The sequence below is a fragment of the Phaethon aethereus genome (assembly GCF_964289735.1).
Source record: "Phaethon aethereus genome assembly, chromosome: 1".
NCBI classification, from domain to species: domain Eukaryota; kingdom Metazoa; phylum Chordata; class Aves; order Phaethontiformes; family Phaethontidae; genus Phaethon; species Phaethon aethereus.
In genome coordinates this window covers 162,434,723-162,453,810 of record NC_138575.1, presented here as the reverse complement: position 1 = coordinate 162,453,810, position 19,088 = coordinate 162,434,723, and the positions used below count along the sequence as shown (strand labels likewise).

Sequence of the window (19,088 nt, the reverse complement as noted above, 5' to 3'; positions counted from 1 at the left end):
GCAGACAGTATGAACCCTCAGTCATACAGCCAAACCACAGCGGAGATGTTCAAAATACTGTTATCTGTCTAAAACTTATATCATAAGACGCTCAAGATAAGCATCATGGTAGTCTGATCATGGAAAGGTGGTTTCCCCTGACTGTTTCCATTTACTACTTTCGTAGCTCTTTCTTTAAACAAATCCACGTAATGCAGTTTATACCTACCAACGTTTATAATGTAACTGTGTTCTGAAAAGGAAAATAAAATATACAGAAAGCTGGGGTCAGGATATTTGAACTTAAAAGGTCCAGTTTGCTCTGGAACATAAGGAAGAGGGAAGGAGAGTGATGGGCTTAATCAGGTATGGCAGGGCTTCCTGGTGTCTCTCTAAGCCTGATATGGACACACTGAGAAAAAAACCCTGTCCTTACAAAGCTTTCACCTCTGGTAAGAATTGCTACTTTGTAGACTCAACATAGGAAAACAAATAAGATATTGGGGGGGGGGGGGAAATTTACCCTGTATTCTTTCCATGGATTCTCAAGAACTTGGTCATTGAATATAATTTGCTCTTTATTGCAGGATATTGCTTCTTTTTCTTTATCTTGCTTTAGGCCTAGTAAACTGTATTTGGCTAAAATATACCCCCAAAAAATAATTTTTTTTTAATTGAGATGAGCATATTCAAGAAAGAAAACAAATCACCTAAAGGTGTGAAATCACTGACTTTAGTGTATGTTGAATTCTCCTCCAGATGGTTTTTATTCAGAAATAGTGACTGTCATCATTGTAGCTTCATCTGCCAGAGAGGGACAATGGAAAGCTCAATCTTGGATGAAAGATGAGAAGACACACCTTGAAAGTTCCTTATTACTCTAAAATTAAGCAACTGTATTGCCTTCCTAGCTGGGATAATTGGACTGGTAATTGAAGTCTACATTCTTCTCCCAGAGATGATCAAAACGCCTTCCTTTGAAAGACTTTCTGTCTGTCAGCAAGAAATGTGGTTAGATTAAAGGGACTGGGAACAGTCTGGGCTTCACACCCCTGCACACACCTTCATATTAATTGAAATGGCCTTTCTGCATAGGACAACTTAATGTGGAAAAAATAATTAGTGGACTATTTTCAGGAAATTCTAGTTACCAATTAGTGATTCAATGAAGAAGGTGTAATGGACACTAGGGTGTGTGATACCTTTAAAGATAGGCTCTTAAAAGAAATCCAACTTTCTAAAATATTTTCTTACCATTATTACTGTTGCTTTTGAGGGTTAAGTATACAAATTATCATTCTTTCTGTACCTAGAATGTGACAAACAGACATTTAAATATTAGGGTGATATTTTGTTTCTTGGAATAAAACAAGGTATATTATAGTTTAGCGTCTTTCACAAACTGTTACCTACCTAAATGCTGCCACTTTAAAAATAAGTTTACTCAGAGATAGCTAAAATGGACATGTATACACAAATATATACATATATGTGCAGAGGGGTTTTTCAGTCTTCCAGCCTGTGGGGTCAGGAGCCAGGACAAAAAACAAAATGTGGATTTCACCAGGTTCTGCAGTCATCTTCTATTTAAAGTAGTTTAAAATGGTCTTTATCCACATATGAAAATTTTATCATTAAGTTACTTTCTGAACAAGTTTGGTTAAATCAATGTAAAGTCACGTTGTTTGTTTCCTACCTAATTTAAGCAACATTAAAATTAGTGTCCATGTGGGAATTTGCAACATTTTAAAGAAATTATTTAGGTTGGCCTCGCTGGTTTGTTTTTAACTCCCTCTGAAAAAATATGTCAGCAAGACACATAGCCTCTTGTGAAGGTTTTAATTCTTTTTTCTCTCTCCCTCCCTCCCTCTCTCACACACGCACACATTGCTTTTTCTATCAGCTAGCAAAGCCCATCCTTTCCTCAGTTCAGCTGAGTAACCACCTCTTTGGGCAACAACAGGCCATCGGCCGGCATACAGCCACCGGCAAAACGCCAGCGCAGAGGGGAGGCACACCGGTGCCCTCGGGACGCTGGCAGCCGGGAGCCTTGGGCTGTGACCCCGGTGCACCCGCACTGCTGCTGACACAGCTTTGGCAGTGACCAAAGCAGCCAGGTGCCTAAAGCCCCAGAGATGCAGCAGCAGGGGTGGTGGCGTGGTGACTAAGTCCCGGAGGCAAACCTTGCTGGTGCACTCTCGGCTTAACAGTTGGTAGGGTTAACGTGTGCAAGCTAAAATAGTCTTCAAGGTGATTGAGTGCCAGTAAGTGTCTTCACAGACAATAAAATGGCTGTCAGATAGGTTAGTAAAACTCTTCTGGGAAAAGGGAGCTTTTTTTTTTTTTTTAAACTAGAGTAGACCCAAAGAAATTAACATTTATACAGTAGTTTAAAATATAAATAGCTCAGTATCTGAGATGATGAGTATATCTGTGCAACTCGTTCTAGCTGGCTTCAATTTAATAGTTGCTCAAATATAAGATTTGAGATATACATACACACACACGTAAGGAAGAATAAAATGTTTAGATTTTACTATTTTATGTACTAGATACCCTATACCTGATGTAATTTTTATAAACAAGTTCTTACTGTGAAATTTCTGGATACTAGAATGGATTAACTTTAGTTTCAAGTCTTCCAATGTATGTGGGATGCTGATTTAGAATGAAGTAATCTGATTTTTTTTTTCTCTAATTTGTACCTGTCTTATTGTAGAAAGAATGAAAAATGTTCCTAAGAAAATTATTTCTGAAGTTTATGCTCAACATAAAAGAGAGGTTATCAGTAAATCATACTTTGTATTTGCTGCATGGAGGTCACTTCTGAAAACTGTGGAGAAGAAAACCTTCTTGGTGCTCTGTTCATTCAGACATTCCGATTATTTAAACCAGGCTTGTGGTAATTCGATAAATTATTCTGTAAGACGAGAGCCACCAACTTTCTGAAGTCTTGGTAGAATGCTTTTCTTTCCCAAGTTAGAAATGTTCTGGTAGAAACTCAGCAGGAGTGAAGAGGCTTTCAGAGCATCTGCTTATGAAACTAGTCAAAATTTTTGGATTCATGTCTGTTTTTCCTTTGTTGGTGACAAATTTTGTTTTCTTAAAAGAGGGTTTGACTGTAGTCAAAAGGATATGAAATGGTAATGCTGCTTCTGAAGTGAAAGAGAAAATGATAGAACTTGCACTATTTTCTCATAAATTGGTTCACTGTACCAGCATGGCCACTGGCTTAGTTTCTGTAAAATCTTCTGAAAAATACATGGAGTTGTAACCTAATTGTACCCTTGTGAAGAAAATCTGTCTCAACAAAGCATTTTTTCTTAGAAGCTTATAAAGTTTTCTTATAAGCATTGCAGATATTTTTATTAGCTTGAAGGACATTAAGATGTATTCTTCTTTGGTTACTAGGGCAACAAAGAAGTCTCTACTTTGTGCTAGACACACAATTCTTTTCAGACTATGCAATATCATATAAACTCTGGTATCTATCTGCCTTGGCTTCTACATGGGGATTGATGAGAAAGCAGAAATTTATGCCAGGTTGTTTGCCTCTTAATCCCATTATTATTTTTCTTAATTTTTAAGTGACCTGAATCTAGGCTCATTGCAGAAGATCAAACTCTTTAAAAAGTAAATAAATAAGAGCCACTATGGAAATGCAGTTCATATCCATACATAATGCTCAATTCTACAGACCAGATAATGGCAATCAAATTGTCAGAGGTAAATTTTGTGATCCAGGCTGCATATGTTTACAGAGGCTAAATTTGTGTAGTGCTGAGAGTCAGCAGCTTTGACTTCTTGGAGTAAGAAGGCTCTTAGCTCAACGTGGTGGAGAAGCTGTTGCTTTTTGTGTGGTTCTGACTGGATGGCATGGCACGATCTTTCCTGAATTCTAATCCTTTGGAAGCAGGTGATGCTGCTAAGAAGGTTTTGAATTAATTGTTAGGCCTATTCGTGAAGACTGTAAAAGTATAATTTTAATGAGCTAGAGAAAATCCTATTAGAATAGTTTAAGTAAGTTTTGCAGTGGGATTTTTATCAGTGATTATAAATTGGTTAAAGAAATATAAGAGTGTGTTCACTTTGAAAAGTGAAATAATACCCTACAGGACTATAGTCTTCTGGTTCTTTTAAAATGCATGTGCATTTGACTATTTTTGCTAGCCAATGTTTTTACTTTGTGTGTCCACTAAAAAGTTTTGCTTTCTATAGCTTAAATAAACAAGGATAAAGAGATTGAAGTTGTCACTAACTTATGCTTGAGCTTTAGTTAATTCTGTAAAATCTGATTTTCACTTTCATAATGCTAGGATATATGTCTGTCTTGAGTCTTGTAAGAATGACTATCAGTTCCTCTACATAAGCGAATAGCTATAAATATTTGCATAGCTTTGGCATTTGTTTCTAGCCCATTTTCTATGGAAACAAGCCTTATGCAACTCAGTTGTCTGCTTGTCTCAACTTCCTCCATTACCTGCCAGTAAGTTTTGAATTCTGTGGCAAAGTTAAACTAAACTAAATGCTGGGAAAAGTTACCAAAGAAGTCGTGGAAGATCTGTCCATGGAGTTTTTCAAGAGTGAACAGTACATGGCCCTGAGTGAACTGGTTGAGATCTCCTGGCTGACCTTCCTCTTGAGCAGGGAGTTGGACTAGAGACCTCCCCGAGGTCCCTTCCCGCCCCAGTGGTTCTTTGGTTCAAAGTCTGGAACGAATTAGAAATCTAAATAATGATTAAGTTCTGTCTGAATTGCTGGTGTGAAAGAGACCCTGTCAGTGCTCTACTTGTGGAAAAAACTGTGGCATGTGCTCAACACTAATTATGGACTGGAGAATGGTGAGGAGAAGAGTTGTAGGCAGAAGGGAAAACTAGCGCTTTAGATATCAGCATTGACTGAATCTATAAGAAACTAGACCCACTGTTGTCCTCATAAATTGCTTGCCAGACTGTGCTTTATAGAAGGGCTGGATACTGCTTTAGCTTTTCCAAATGCAATATTAACAATATATTTGGCTCAAAGATTTTTCTTTAATCCAGCTACAGGCATAAACTTTGATACATCTGAATTGGTACAGGTCTGTTTGGTCACTTTCCTTCTCTTTCCCCACCTTTTTCAATGCTTCCTTGTGCAGTAGGTTTACAGTATATTTTAAAATATTATGGTACTTCATCTAAAGGTTTGCATGACAAGAGATAATGCTTCTGAGAAAAACTTCTTGTGACAAAGCATGTATTGATAAATCAAATGGTAATGCATGTTAGGGTCACTGTTCTTTCAACACAGCAATATAATAAATTAAAAACATGAACCAATTAGAATCCATAGATTTGCTGTATGATCTGCAAGAGGCTTATATTGCTTTTAATAGGTATCTGCATTTCTCATTGCCTTTGCAAGGGGACCTGTTCAATCCCACATCATCAGAATAGGCAGGGTTTTTGACCTTGTACAAGTTTTGCATGGAGAAGAAAGGAGAAGGAGAAATCCCTCAATGTCAGCATATGCTTTAAGATACTGTGAGCCCTTGCAGTTTCTGCTCAAGTTGGTGGAGTTGAAGTTTGGTAACAACCTTGGCTTTGTCCCCCATGCTGGTGTTCTTGCTCCTGGTCTGAGGCATGCCTAATCCAATAGTTTTATTCTTCCTGCTGGCACAGCATCTGCCCTAATGTATCTATTCTCAATACTTGTAAAGAGAACCCAGAGATTGGTGGTGTTACATAGCCTACTGCTGAGAATAGCTGAAATGTGGAATGTTTTTCTGTTGAAGAGTGAGCAAAACTGCTAATGCATCCTTCCAAGATGTTCAGGTTGCCTCCACTGCTAAGGTTGGAAGACCTCAGAAGTGTTTACATGCCGTAGGCATTCAGAGGTTAAATCCAATGACAGGTGTTTTCTTCAGATGGAGAACAGAGGTACTCAGTTCAAGGGGCTTGCGAGAAATCATGCAGGAAGACTGTAGCAGGGTATGGAACTGAAATAGCACTCCTCTCACTTGATGTTTAATGTGTTTCTGCAAGGTATCAGAGGAGTTTAATTATAAATTATTATGTCTGAAAAAAAGGTCATTTTAAAGAACTGTCTTCTTTTAAGATTTTAAAATACAACTAAAAGATAAATGGTAGTCTCTTTAATTTTAGTTTCTTCCATATGTTGTACATTTAATAGGTACTGAAAACCTTGACATATCCAGTCATGGTCATTATACTGGAATAAACATTAATATATTATCATGGCATATGGCTTAAAAAAATATTTAAGGTCCGACAACTAATACGATCATTAAGAATAATTTTCAATTATGGACCCAAAGTTTAAATGCTTAAATATGAGGCCTAATTTTCAATATGTTGAGCCATCCCTACAGCTAGTAGCAGCCATTTTCAAGAAATTAGATGCTCAGCTTTAGTGTCTGGAAATTTTGAGGAAGAATTTTGTACTTAAGCAACCATATGGTGCCTCATAATCTGTTCATAGTTTTCTGGACAACTAGACTTCTTTCAATGCAAACCGAGTATAGAGAGAGCAACTAAATGAAATCAATGCACCTGTGAGAATCTCAGATTTGTAGGACATTCTGATTTTCCTGTTGCTTTTAGAAACGAGAATGGGTCACACGGAAAAAGTCAGGTAAAATGCTTGCCTTGCATTTTATATAGAATTGAAATATGTGGTTATTGCTTCTTAAACTGTACCAAGGAATAGAAAATTCTTATTTGAAAATTCCAGTGTTTCTAAATTGCTAAATGTGGCCAGGACTTTGGGATTTCAACAAGATGATGTTGATGCTGATGATTGTGTAAGACGAGAATTTTGATTGGCATAGAGAGGGAACTCAAAGATTAAAATATTGTTTGGATACACTCACAGCAAACCTGCTGCTAAGCAGGTAGATATTATGTATCACTTAAGAGTCTTTTCAGTCTTGATAACAGACTTCAGCATTAGACATGAGTTGTAGTGATAGATGCCAGGGGTAGGTGTCCTGTTTAAGGTGAAAGCTCACCTCTTGTTTGTAAAGGCTTTCAAGCCTCTGAAGTGGCAGTGGACGAGAACTGCTGTTACTTCTGTCATAGGCTTTTTGTTGTTATCCCTAGTGCTCAAAGTGCTGTTTGACTCTCAATTCCTATGCCAAAGCCTTACTGCGAAGGGAACTGATAACGTCATTGGACGTAGCTTAAACATCTGTGGAGTTCTGCAAACGTGCTGAGAAAAGATCTACTAAAGATCTTGATGATCAGGGATTTTTCTTTAGGACTTCCTTTTAGTGAATAATGAACTCTTCTCCCATAGGGCATGTTGGCAGGCTGTTGACTTTTCAGGTATACTCGGTGTTCTACGATTGAAACAGGTGCTGGAACTGAAGATAGGCTTTATCTGCACTGACTTGTAGAACCAGGCTGAACACATGGAAGGAGTTTATCATTATTCGAGTTGCCCCATGAGCTCTTAGATGCGGCAAATCCTCTATAGATGAGAATTTCTCTCTGAAGTGATTGCAAATACCATGGAAAGCTCTTTAGTGTCCTTCATGCAGAAATGATATGCATCATCCTGTTGCCTCTGTTGCAGCAAAGGAGTGTAGGTTTACTAGTGTGCTGGTTTCGGCTGGGATAGAGTTAATTGTCTTCATAATAGCTCGTATGGGCTGTGTTTTGGATTTGTGCTTAAAACACTGTTGATTACACAAGGATGTTTTAGTTATTGCTGAGCAGTGCTTATACACAATCAAGGCCTTTTTTTTACTCCCTACACCAGCCCACCAGTGAGCAGGCTGGGGGTGCACAAGCAGTTGGGAGGGGACACAGCCGGGACAGCTGACCCCAACTGACCAGAGGGATATTCCATACCATATGATGTCATGCTCAGCATATAAGCTGGGAGAAGAGAAGAAGGGGAGGACATTCGGAGTTACGGCATCTGTCTTGCCAAGTAACAGTTATGCATGATGGATCCCTGCTTCCCTGGAGATTGCTGAACACCTGCCTGCCCATGGGAAGTAATGAATGAATTCCTTGTCTTGCTTTCCTTGTGTGCGCGGCTTTTGCTTTACCTATCAAACTGTCTTTGTCTCAACCCATGTGTTTTCCCACGTTTACCCTTCCAATTCTCTCCTGCATCCCATGGTGCAGGGAGCGAGTGAGCAACTGTGTGGTGCTTAGTTGCTGGCTGGGGTTAAACCACAACAACTAGGTAGCCTTTGAGTATATGTATTGGATAGTACTGTCTACCGTTCTTGTTCCTTGGAAGTTCTTAGCTGTAAGCTGCCTAGAAACGATATGTTCAAGTGCTTATGGTAACATTTGGGAAGCAAATATATATAGTGCTTCGTTGCATTGGGTTTTGTTGTTGTTGTTTCTTGGGCTTTTGCTTGGAAGAGAACTATTTCCTCTAATTACTTACAAGCATAGTACCAAGGCTGAGCCTGCCAAACAATTTCAGCAAAACCAGCATTGGTTGAGACTTCTCCTAGACCTTGAAACCAAACTGGAAAATGTAAGTGGACTATAACAACCGCAGAACTGAAATGTATTTGAAGTACTTTATTTAAGTTGAGGTGATTATTTCCAGAAAGTTTAATGTACGAGAACAAAGATAGTTTCTGAAGCCTCCTCAAAAGTGATATGATGTGGTGGTTATTTATTATTCTAATATTATTATTCAGGTTGTTTTACAGTTATTATTTAATTTGCTGTCTGATGAGTAAGTACAATTATCCTGACTTTGTATACCTCAGTCTATCCATCTGAAGAGTTTGTTTCCCAAAGGCTATATAAGGAGTTCATGTCAAAGCCTAAAATAAAATGTTAGATTCCCAGTCCTGCAATTAGGCCATACGCTGTTCTTTACAGCAAAATAATTCATGACTCAGCCACCTAATTGCAGTGGGACTTCCAATAAACTCTTTAACATCTACTCATTTATAAAAATAATTTTAAGACTCTTTTTTTAGTTGGGAGTTGTTGCATAAGTAATTAAATCCTTACACAATATAGCTTACAAAATGAGTATTAAATGCAATTAATTGGTAAACTGGAATGACTTGTTTGCATCAGAATGGTGGGGATTTTACAGCTGTTCTGTATGGATTTACCTGAGAAGCTGTAATAATTTTCATTAGAGAGCAAAGTGCTCAAACTTTGCAGAAACCTACTTGTTTTTAGATTTACATATTTATCTCCTGACACATTCTATACACATATACAGGTATAGGCACATCTTCCTTGGTGTATATTTAAGGACTCCATGGAAAAAGATATAGCTCTGCAGACTAAGCCTCTGCTGTTGATTTAACTCATAATGTTAAAAATTTTAAAGCTAGAAAAATACAAGGAATCAGGGTTTCGAAAAAGTGAAATGTCCTCTCTGCCTACATTTCTTAAGACAAGGTAGTAATTGCTTCAGAAGTACATATGTATTTTCCCTGCTGCTTTGGTTCAAGAATTGGAAGCTTTCAACAAAGGGTCAAGATTGCTTGTTTTCCCCTTGACAATTCTGGGGTCTTGCTTCCTCTCCTCCTGGTGTTTGAGAGGCTCAGAATCAGACTAGGGAACACTGTTTGTCTTGTCTTATCCTCGGAAGATGATTTGGGTTTTAACTATTGATGATTCTGCATTAAACACCCAAGGAATTGTGTGAAAGGGATGAGAAAAGGTCCTGATAGTTACATTTGGATTATGTTCTTTCGCAAGATGAGGAAACTTCTAGTTCAAGTTATGACACATTTTACTGCAGGCAATCAAAGTTTGTAAGTTATATTACAAAATAATATTTAGTAATATTTATGTATGAATTTGTAAACAATCTAATAGAATTAACTGTTATTTTTGAGACTCTATTTCATATTGCCCAGAATTGTTTTACTGTGTATTTTGGCAGGATTCTTACCACAAATATTTTTGTAGGTCTAAAATGAGAAATAATTACTTTTACTGACCTTCTGATCTTATTTGTATCATCATTGTCCCCAATATCTTTATCCCTTAAATTACTTTTTTGAAATACTATCAAAAATGCCAGAAATACATTGAAAAAAAATAAAAAAAGACACCCTGCATGTAGAAGAAATAAAGGTAGTTTAATACTGGAAACTCTTTTAAGGTTTAGGAATAGTTATCATGGATAAATTCCTTTATATTTCAGTGGTCCAAGTATTTAACATGTAAAGCTAGAAATTGTATATCTTTCCATAAATTTCAACAGGATTTGAGCTAGTTAAAGACTATTTTTTATAAGAATCCAGATGTTTTTTTCCTCTTAATTTGTTTTTATTATACAGAAAGTTTCTGCATTTTGGTTGAACATATTTGGCTCTGATATGAAGCTCAGGCAAAAATCCTAGAAAAGGTGCAACACCTCCAGAATGTAAAATTAGGAAGCAGGAACCCATTTGAACTTTTTAATGTCTTCTCCCATACTGGTCTAGCTTGCTTCTTCCCCCCCCACCCCCTTTAGGGGTACTGGGCAATCTCTAGCATGGTTTAAAGGAATCAGATCAGTTTATTAGCCTTGGTGTATGTAAGTTTTTTAATTCTTACCTTTTTTTATTCTTAATTTTTGTTATATTCTTATATATTCTTAAATTTTGTTATATTTTCACCACATGTTATCTTTATTTTTATCTTTCACCAATGACAGCTTTAACAAGAAATCTGAAAAGTACCTTGTAAAAGATTCAGATGTGACTTCAGGTACTGCCCATGTTTTTCTCTCTCTGAGATTTGAGGTAGAAAAAATGGGAGGTAAAAAACTCTCTGAAGATCATTTACATACCATTCATCTTGAGGCTAAGTGTTTTAAGCTGTTATTCAAAGTATATGTATTAATCTAAACAGAAATGTGGTTGATGTATGTGCCGTGTGAGGTAAGATAAAATGTAGAAACTTTATTGCTGTGTGGCATGTAAGGCTGTGTGGTCAGTGGTGCATAGCTGGGCCACATAAAACATTTAAAATCCGTGTATTGATTCCATGTGGCTATGGTGTCCATCCTCAGGAAAACTGAGGGATTTACTGTGGGCGTTTGGTCCCAGAAGCTCATTAAAAATGGATAACAGGATGGTTTTAGCATTGAATAGTTATCTGGGACTGGGAAATCATGCTGGTTGTCTTTTATGGAGCAACAACTGTATCTTGGCAGTAGTGTAGCCTAGATATGATGATACTTGACTCAGCCCCATGAAAGATAGTGGTGCAATAAATGACTGCAGTTGTGTTTATCTCTCCAGGAGTTGCTACTGCTCAGTACCTGTTGTATTGGAGCCTAAGATAGTGAGATCATTTAAACAGGGTTAAGTACAGTGTTCTTTAAACATGTTCTGCAAACATGTGTAACTGGTCTTGCAAAAATTTGTTCCTGAAGAGGTCTTGACAAGCCAAGCCTTCCCGTGCTGCATTTGAGTATACTTCTTACAGACTCTGCTGTGATGTTTGCCCTAGAATGCATACTGCGCTGCACTGGTACAGAGGAAACTGGCAGCAGTTCTCATTTTCAGGTGGCCCTCATGCTTTTCATTAGGAATGATTAGCGCTGCTGAAAGCTTTTCAGCAGCCCTGAGAAAATTGGATTTTCCTGCTCCAGGAACGAGGAGCAGAACTGTGACACTTCTCCAGCGCTAAGGGGACAGGCAGGGGGAGATGGGCTGTATTGAAAGGCAAGACCCCTGCCCAGCTCCCATAGTGGGCTGAGCTGCACTCTCATGCATTCCTGCGGCGGCCGCAGCAGCATGGCTTTTTAGGGCTGTGGTATAGGTGGTGGGGTTTTAGCCTCTTTTGCTTTGCTAAAAGTATTTGTGAGTAGGTTAGATCATACTTGAAGATTTTGGAAGGATTTGTGAATTCCTGGGTTTGATTTTTTGTGGTTGTATGGAAGGGTTCTGCATTCCTGCTTGGGTGTTGCAAGGTGGCTCTTTTTTTTCCTTTGTAAAGAAGCTATTTTCCTCTTGGGTCACTGAAATTCAACACCCTGTGCAGAAGAGATGTTGTTCTTCTCTTCAGATTTCATTAGAATCATGTAATTCCACCACCTCTGAGAAATCACACTTTCCCATTGCAGGCCTATGCTGCCGCACACCAGCTCAGTGGTGGGTGTGCCAACATCTGACCAGTGTGAAGCTCCGGAAATAGCGAGCGGAGCCTCCAAGGGCAGGCAGAAGTTGCTTCTAGCAAGATCAGCAGCTGTGATAAGGAGAGCGTTGAACCAGGGATCTCCCCCATACTTGTCAGAGATAAATTTGCCTGAGATACTAAATGAGGCAGGAAACTTTGACAGTGTTGGGAGGTAAAGGGTAGAGAGCCAGCTTGAACTTCAGAGCTTGCAGAGCTTGATTTAGTCAAGAGCTAGGGTTTCCACAGTGTGTTACCAGAACCTAAAAGCTGTGAAGTACTTTGTGGAGACCCTTAGGAACTCTGAAGACAAGCAGGGGCTGACACGGAGCCACATAGTTTCTGTGAAGACCTATTAGTTCATGTATGGCACTGTCCAACACACAGTCAATCCATCATCATCTTGGTATTTGGAGAATACAATGCATAGATGTCTGCTCTGGCTCTCCCATACTCAGCTTGGGTCTGGCAGGGCTGATGCTGAACTGAAGCCCATAAGCCCATACTGGAGCCAGTCTTCTGCTCAGTATCCATGGGCTGTTTTCCCATTATTTGCCATTCTTCAACCTCCATTATTCTACATAATGGATACTGATTTTTCTATGCAGAAAGACAAATTGTGTGAATTTTTTTTTTTTAATGTGTGTATATATTATAGACAGTTTTTATATATATTATAGGCAGGCATAAGTATATATATTTTTATATGTATAATATATATAAAATATATAAAGTCACACAGAATATATAAAAAGTATTTTCTCTGTAAAGTTGAATACTCAAAAATTAGATAATACAGGGAGGTATTTTGCAAGAGCAATCTTATGTATGCCCTTTGAGGAGGTATTTGATAAGATGACATAATAAGAGTTTTGCAGAAACATTTTCTTACACAATTGAATGCTGTAAAGTGGTTATTGGATGAATATGGATTATAAGGCTGAGTAAGGCTATTGACTGGAGGATTCCCATCTCATTTTAAGTGGTGAAAGTAGGTATTGAATAGGGCAAACGCAAGAGGCAAAACCAGGAAAAAGCAATACAGAAAAGTGCTTCTATCTGTTCCGCATGATAGTTCCTAGATGGTCCCGGGCAAATAAATTAAATTAGACTTTTCATATCTGTCCTGTCAACTCATCAGTTCCTCTTTTTGTTCTCCAGTATGAAACTTCAGTATTTCCACCGCTCTATTTCCCAGGTGCTGAGTACTCATGGTAAACAGATTCTGAGATACTTCATTGCCCATCTTTTCCAGGGTTCCTGAACCTTTTTAAGCACTTAAATATTTCAGTGGAACTGGCTATAAATGTGCAACAAGTGTGTGTGGGGAAGTTTCTTCATATGTTTCTCAACAAATTGGAGTGATCTTGCAGAACAAGGAGAGGTGAACTTGTGTTTTAATTCTGGCTCATCTACTTCATTGAATGCCTCTCAAGTGGCTGCTTTGAATTTCTCAATTTTTCCCACTGGTAAAATTGAGAACATACAGAATACCTGGAGGAGCTGGGGGCAGGGGAGGTTTGGGGCCCTCAGATATCAAGAAATGCAGTGAAGGGGTACCTGATTCCACTTTCATTCAAGGGTTTTTAACGCTGTACAGCAAATACAATAGGACACATGCCTCTGAACAATAAAGATAAAAAGGAATATTGAATTGCTGTCTTATCTGTTGAATGCCATCTATCTTATGTAATTAAAGACTATGCTATCATGTGTTTAAACGCGGGAGGACAGATTTCAAGATGCCTGTGTGTATTTTGGTACCTAATTAATGGCAGCTTAGCTCTTGCAAGAGTTCCAAAGGTATCACTGTGCTAAATACTGTACATCCACAGAGTAAGAAATGGATTGTGTCTCTTCAGATGGTAAACAAGGATAGGATAAATGGTAAAAAAGTGAGAGGAATTCTCTACAATTATTGACCACAGCCCTAGAGTCTGGATTTAAATTACATTCTGGTAGTTAGCTAAGAGATATAACGAAGTTTAGAATTTCAGCTTCATCTTATGAAATAGTAGGGCCAATTTTTGCTATTGCTATCGTGGTGTAAGAGTTGCTGAGGTGGTTTGAGAAGTTACTGCCCTTTTATCCGTTCTGACTCTGTGGGAACCCACCATCCCTGCAGTAGAGCTGACAGGAATGCATAGGTTCCCTGTTCCGGTGCAGAGTCTTGACAGCTGAGTTTCATCATGGCTGGTAGGTTAGACCAAGCTTCTGGATGTTTCCTTCAACCAGCTGAGGCACGTGCACCAGCTCTGCTCTGCTGCCCTGCCTGAGAGGCAGGGAGGGCGGGCAGGAGGGACAAAGAAGGAGTAATGGGTGGCTTAAGGACAGTGACATCTTCAACTGCTGCAGGTGCCAGCTGTGACTCTTGTTGATTCACAGCTCGGTCTTACTCAAGTGATTTGACTCAAAGCAGTGCTACTAAGCTAATACAAAGTAGAAAATCAAGTTTAAATTAAGAGGTAGCCATCTTGTTTCTCTTAGATCTTCGCTTGGTTTAAGTGCTAAAAGCCATAATCGTTTTTTCTCTCAGTCCTTGTTGCTTTCGTGAGAAAACCCATGTAAGAGCATTTTGGAAATAGGCCCAGTGTTTTCTTCTCTGTTATGGCAAATATGTAAATTTAAAACCTGACTGAACACTTTTTTAGTTCCATGTCTGAAGAAGGGTTTTATGCATGTGAGGATGGGGGGGAGGGGGAAAGGCAGTCATTTTAATTTTAGAAAACTTTTGGCAAGGATCCTCTCACAAGGAGGTGCAAAGTAATAAATTCCTTCATAGCTTATATGATCTATTGTGCTGTCCAAGTTGATTATGAAGCAGAACTGTGATAGAATTGCCTGGAACACTGCTTTTTGTTTTTTCTTTCTCCTCTCCTTTTCAGCCTGTTTAACTGGCATAATAATGTGAATGCTGCAAGGGAGAGTTTTATATATTCTGTATTAGCTAATATATGGTTTTATATAACAGTACTTTTATGTATATACAGTACTTGAAGTGGGCTGCATTTCCTGAAATTTCAAATTAATTTACTGGTACTTTGCTTTTTCCCTTTTATTGCTAATCTGAGAGGTCTGTATATATTAACCAAAGGTGAATGTACCTTTGAAAGGGAGAGTGATGCATCCTCCTTATCACAAGCAGGAAATACAACATGATGCATGTTCAGGGAGAAGGAAGACGTAATGTTGAAGGGAGGGTTGGATCTCCATCCTGTTCCTACACCCTAACTGAGATTGCCAACGTAGAAAATATTATTATAGCCCTAGTTTTTGTAGTGTGGAAGTGGTCCCAGCGGGTTTCCTAGTGGGAAAGAAAATTCAGTGGAAGAAGCATTCCCTAGGACTCTTAAGAAAGCTCTGGAGAGACAGTGATGTGCAACAAATCTCTAGAACATGAAATATGCAAAGCATTTTTTCAATATAAACTTTTTAGATCATGCAAATGTCTCTTTCTTGTTGGGTCTGTACTGTTTGCAAATAGATATTTACATTTTGAATGGTTTGGGGTTTTGTTTTTTTTTAAATATAATTATTGCTGTTTTGTTTTGTTGTTTGTTTTTTTGAACTGTAGGTATGAGAAGGTGCCAGTAATTCTGGTTGGTAATAAAGTGGACCTGGAAAGTGAGAGAGAAGTATCATCGAGTGAAGGCAGAGCCTTAGCTGAAGAATGGGGCTGCCCCTTTATGGAGACCTCTGCTAAAAGTAAAACAATGGTGGATGAGCTCTTTGCGGAAATTGTTAGACAAATGAACTATGCAGCGCAGCCAGACAAAGATGATCCATGCTGTTCTGCATGTAATATACAATAGCATTAAAAATGATCTAACCTGGACTTAATTTGCAGAAATTTTGTAAGGTGGTAAAACTGTCTACTTCACTTCCTGGTTTGTGGGTCACTTGAAATACATCTGTAGTGAAGTAGCAACATTAACTCAGAGCTGAGCATTGAAAGTCAATCACTGACTCTGAATATAATTGGGTTAAATGACCACATCTCACCCGTTTTTCCCTTTGAGCACCTGCGATTTTATGGCATAGCCAGTTGATCTACAGGGTCGTTCCAGTAGAGCGTACGTGTGTTGTCATGTCGCACAGCAACAACAGCAACTATTTCCAAAGAAGTTGGAAAACTTTTGGAAATGGGAAACAAAAGCAGTGGAGAGAATATCTCTGAAGACCATTCACAACTAGTATCAGTGCAAAAGGAGAGCCAAGTTTTTCAGTGTCTAATTACCGTGCTTCAGGATGTGTGCTATCACTTGTGGCCAAGTTTGTTCAGTCAAATATGTTGATTTCACCAGAACTTCTGACAGTGTTAGAGCAAGAGGCTACCAGAGACCTATATAGTTTGGATTTTTTTTCAAAATTGATGCTATTATTTCTACACTTTATCCCACATCTTGAAATGGAAATCATTGCATCAGTGTGTAAAATGAGAAGCAAGATCTGAAAACAAGTGACGGGTGAAGAAACAGTGTGGCATTGGAATGTTTTAAGTCTTTTGTTTTGCTCCTCAAAAATGGAGGATCGCTTCAGGTTTTGGTCTGCAAAAAGCCAAACAAACCCTCTGTTTACAAAGCAGGAAGCATCTTTATCACTTTACTGAACCAGGAGGAAGCAACTGTGATGAAAAAAAATTGCTGAGCCTTACTAACAAGGAACACTTTAATAGATTAACTAGTACCATCTTGTAAGGAAAATTAAGCCATGTTGCATCCATATGTTCCCTTCTGCAGAAACCTCGTGGGACAGTACGAACATCCTGCATTTTTAAGTTTGTTAAAGACAACAGTTTTTCTTGCCTTTAAGGGCTATGTTCTCTGGTGTGATCCCTAACTAACCTTTGAAAATCAAGTTTGCTATTTGATAGCTTTAATGTTGAAAACTCAAATTGAATAACCATGTGAAATCACTTGGTTCAGAGGTGAAATAGTTACGGTTGTAATTCCTTAGGTGAGTGTGGAAATGGCTCTTTAATTGCCTGACACACTATTCAAAAGTTGCCCCAGTTATTGGAGTGTTAAATGGTGGGAGCAAATATTTTGGAAGGATGCTCGAGCTCTGACTTGCTAGTTTCATAGCAGTGAAGTATTTATCATTTGCATGACTAATGGCACAGAAATACCTATTCTGAAGTCTTACAATCAAAGTATAGAAAAGTTTTCAATCACAATGTTTAGATTTTAAATGCTGGAGAGATTGTCTTGAGCTGGATCTTTTATAGGTAAAATTGGCCATAAAAATATAGAGTCACTGAGCCTGTGGTCTAAATAACACCATGCGTTTATTAAGTTTTTCAATCTTGTGCAGTAACAGTGTAGTTCCTTGTGTTTAAATGAGTGAAAACAGGGGTGCTGGGGGGGGTGTGTGTTAAGCGTGTGTGTGTATGTGTGTGTGTGTGTGTATATGGCCCTTAGAAATGCTGTAATTGGAGTTAGGTTCGAGAGTTTTGCCTCCATCTGCAGAACTTCCTAAAAACGCTCTCATCTGCTACAAAGGAAACTTGAGTACAAAACGCTTTGCAGATTTTCATACATAAATACCCTTAACATTTTGAATTATAGTTCAGTGGATGATAACTAAAGGAAATTGTATTAATGGAAGAGAACTGGCCATCTCTGCCCTTAATCTTTCAAGACCTTTCCACAACCAATATATCAAAGGGCATTAGATGTCGCAAAACGTTAAGCCTTACTAGAACGTAAATGTAGCCCGTTTCCCATCTACCTTGCAGAGCTTTCGTTAACTGTACTTTGTTCTCCTAGGGATATAGGCGCACCATTTATTTCTGGCATCTGAATGCCCATTTTGGGTGCTCTGAGTCGCCCTCCTAGAGGCACCTACCTCTTTCCATTGACTATATAGCAAACTTAGGCTTTTAACTTTGGTCCTCTGAGTCACACAACTTATTTGCCTAAACTAGATGGTATGAATGTTCTCTTCCCCCCTGCCCGCCCATTGTGTCAGCTGCTATGCTTAAGCAAGACGTGGGATGTTAATTTGATATTTCGATGTTTAAAACATCTAGATTGGGAAATGGTTTATTGATCAGCACAATCTATCTGTAAAACAGTTTGTCAGTGTGAGACCCATTGCATAAGCACCCCAAAAAACCAAAAACAACCCCAACAAAAAAAAAAATTGAAACTGAGTTGGAAGTGCATGTTATGCAATGTTATTTACAGAGATGTTAAAATCTTACCTCACAGATTGTTCATCAACCAAGAAAATGGCATGAAGTACAACATGAACAGCCCAGCATGAAGTTCATGATATAAAACAGATGGGCTTTTAATATAGGAAAAATAGCACAGTAAAATTTTTAACAGAAAATATTAATGAAAATATCTCCCAGTCTTGTTGCTTCATTATACTTTTAGATTTTCAAAAACATAGGCCGTATGCAAGCTACCACACAACATGGCGGGGGGGAAAGCGTACGTGTTGTTTTTCGTTGTATAGTTCTGAGGAAGTAGTTAATGCACTATTTGTATTTCCACTAATGTGAAGATAGTGGAGCTTGAATCAATGACAGTTGCACTCGACAGAGATTTTTTTTTCAAATTATAGGGGTACCAGAAAGGGAGGTAAGCGAGCCATGCGGCAGCTGCGTGGCCACCCTGTGGGAGTCATTGGTCTTGGGTCACTGTTTCATTTCTAGCCAGATAGGATTACCAATTATAGTATTTGAAAGTTTCTTATAACATGCCTTAAAATATGATTTGTTCCAAAGACCCACTTTTCCTTTGGCTGTTCTTGTAGAGCTTTGTGTATCTCTACAAAGACAGCATTTCTCCAGTTTTGTTGTGTTTTTTTTTTTTTAAATGTTGCAACTTTTATTCTTTTAAGCTATGATAGTGAGAGCAACTGTTTCCTCTTTCCCTTAAAAATAACACAAAAAAACTAGTCAAAGCAAACAAACCAGAATCAGATCAAGAGTATTAAACATAATTGCATTGGGTTCCATTTTGTTTTGTTTTTTCCTGTCATCTGTCCCCC

General features: G+C 38.4%; 1 protein-coding gene across 1 annotated transcript in view; it reads left to right on the top strand.

The window, feature by feature from the left end:
- Positions 1-16,141, top strand: part of RAP2A (RAP2A, member of RAS oncogene family) — a gene marked incomplete at its 5' end in the record, with an annotated part of 30,253 nt that extends 14,112 nt beyond the window's left edge. Inside the window, one exon of the mRNA XM_082005420.1 lies at positions 15,661-16,141. Within this exon, the coding sequence (XP_081861546.1) occupies positions 15,661-15,898 (238 nt within the window). The 3' untranslated portion in view covers positions 15,899-16,141. The remainder of the gene's footprint in view (positions 1-15,660) is intronic.
- Between the last annotated feature and the right edge of the window lie 2,947 nt (positions 16,142-19,088).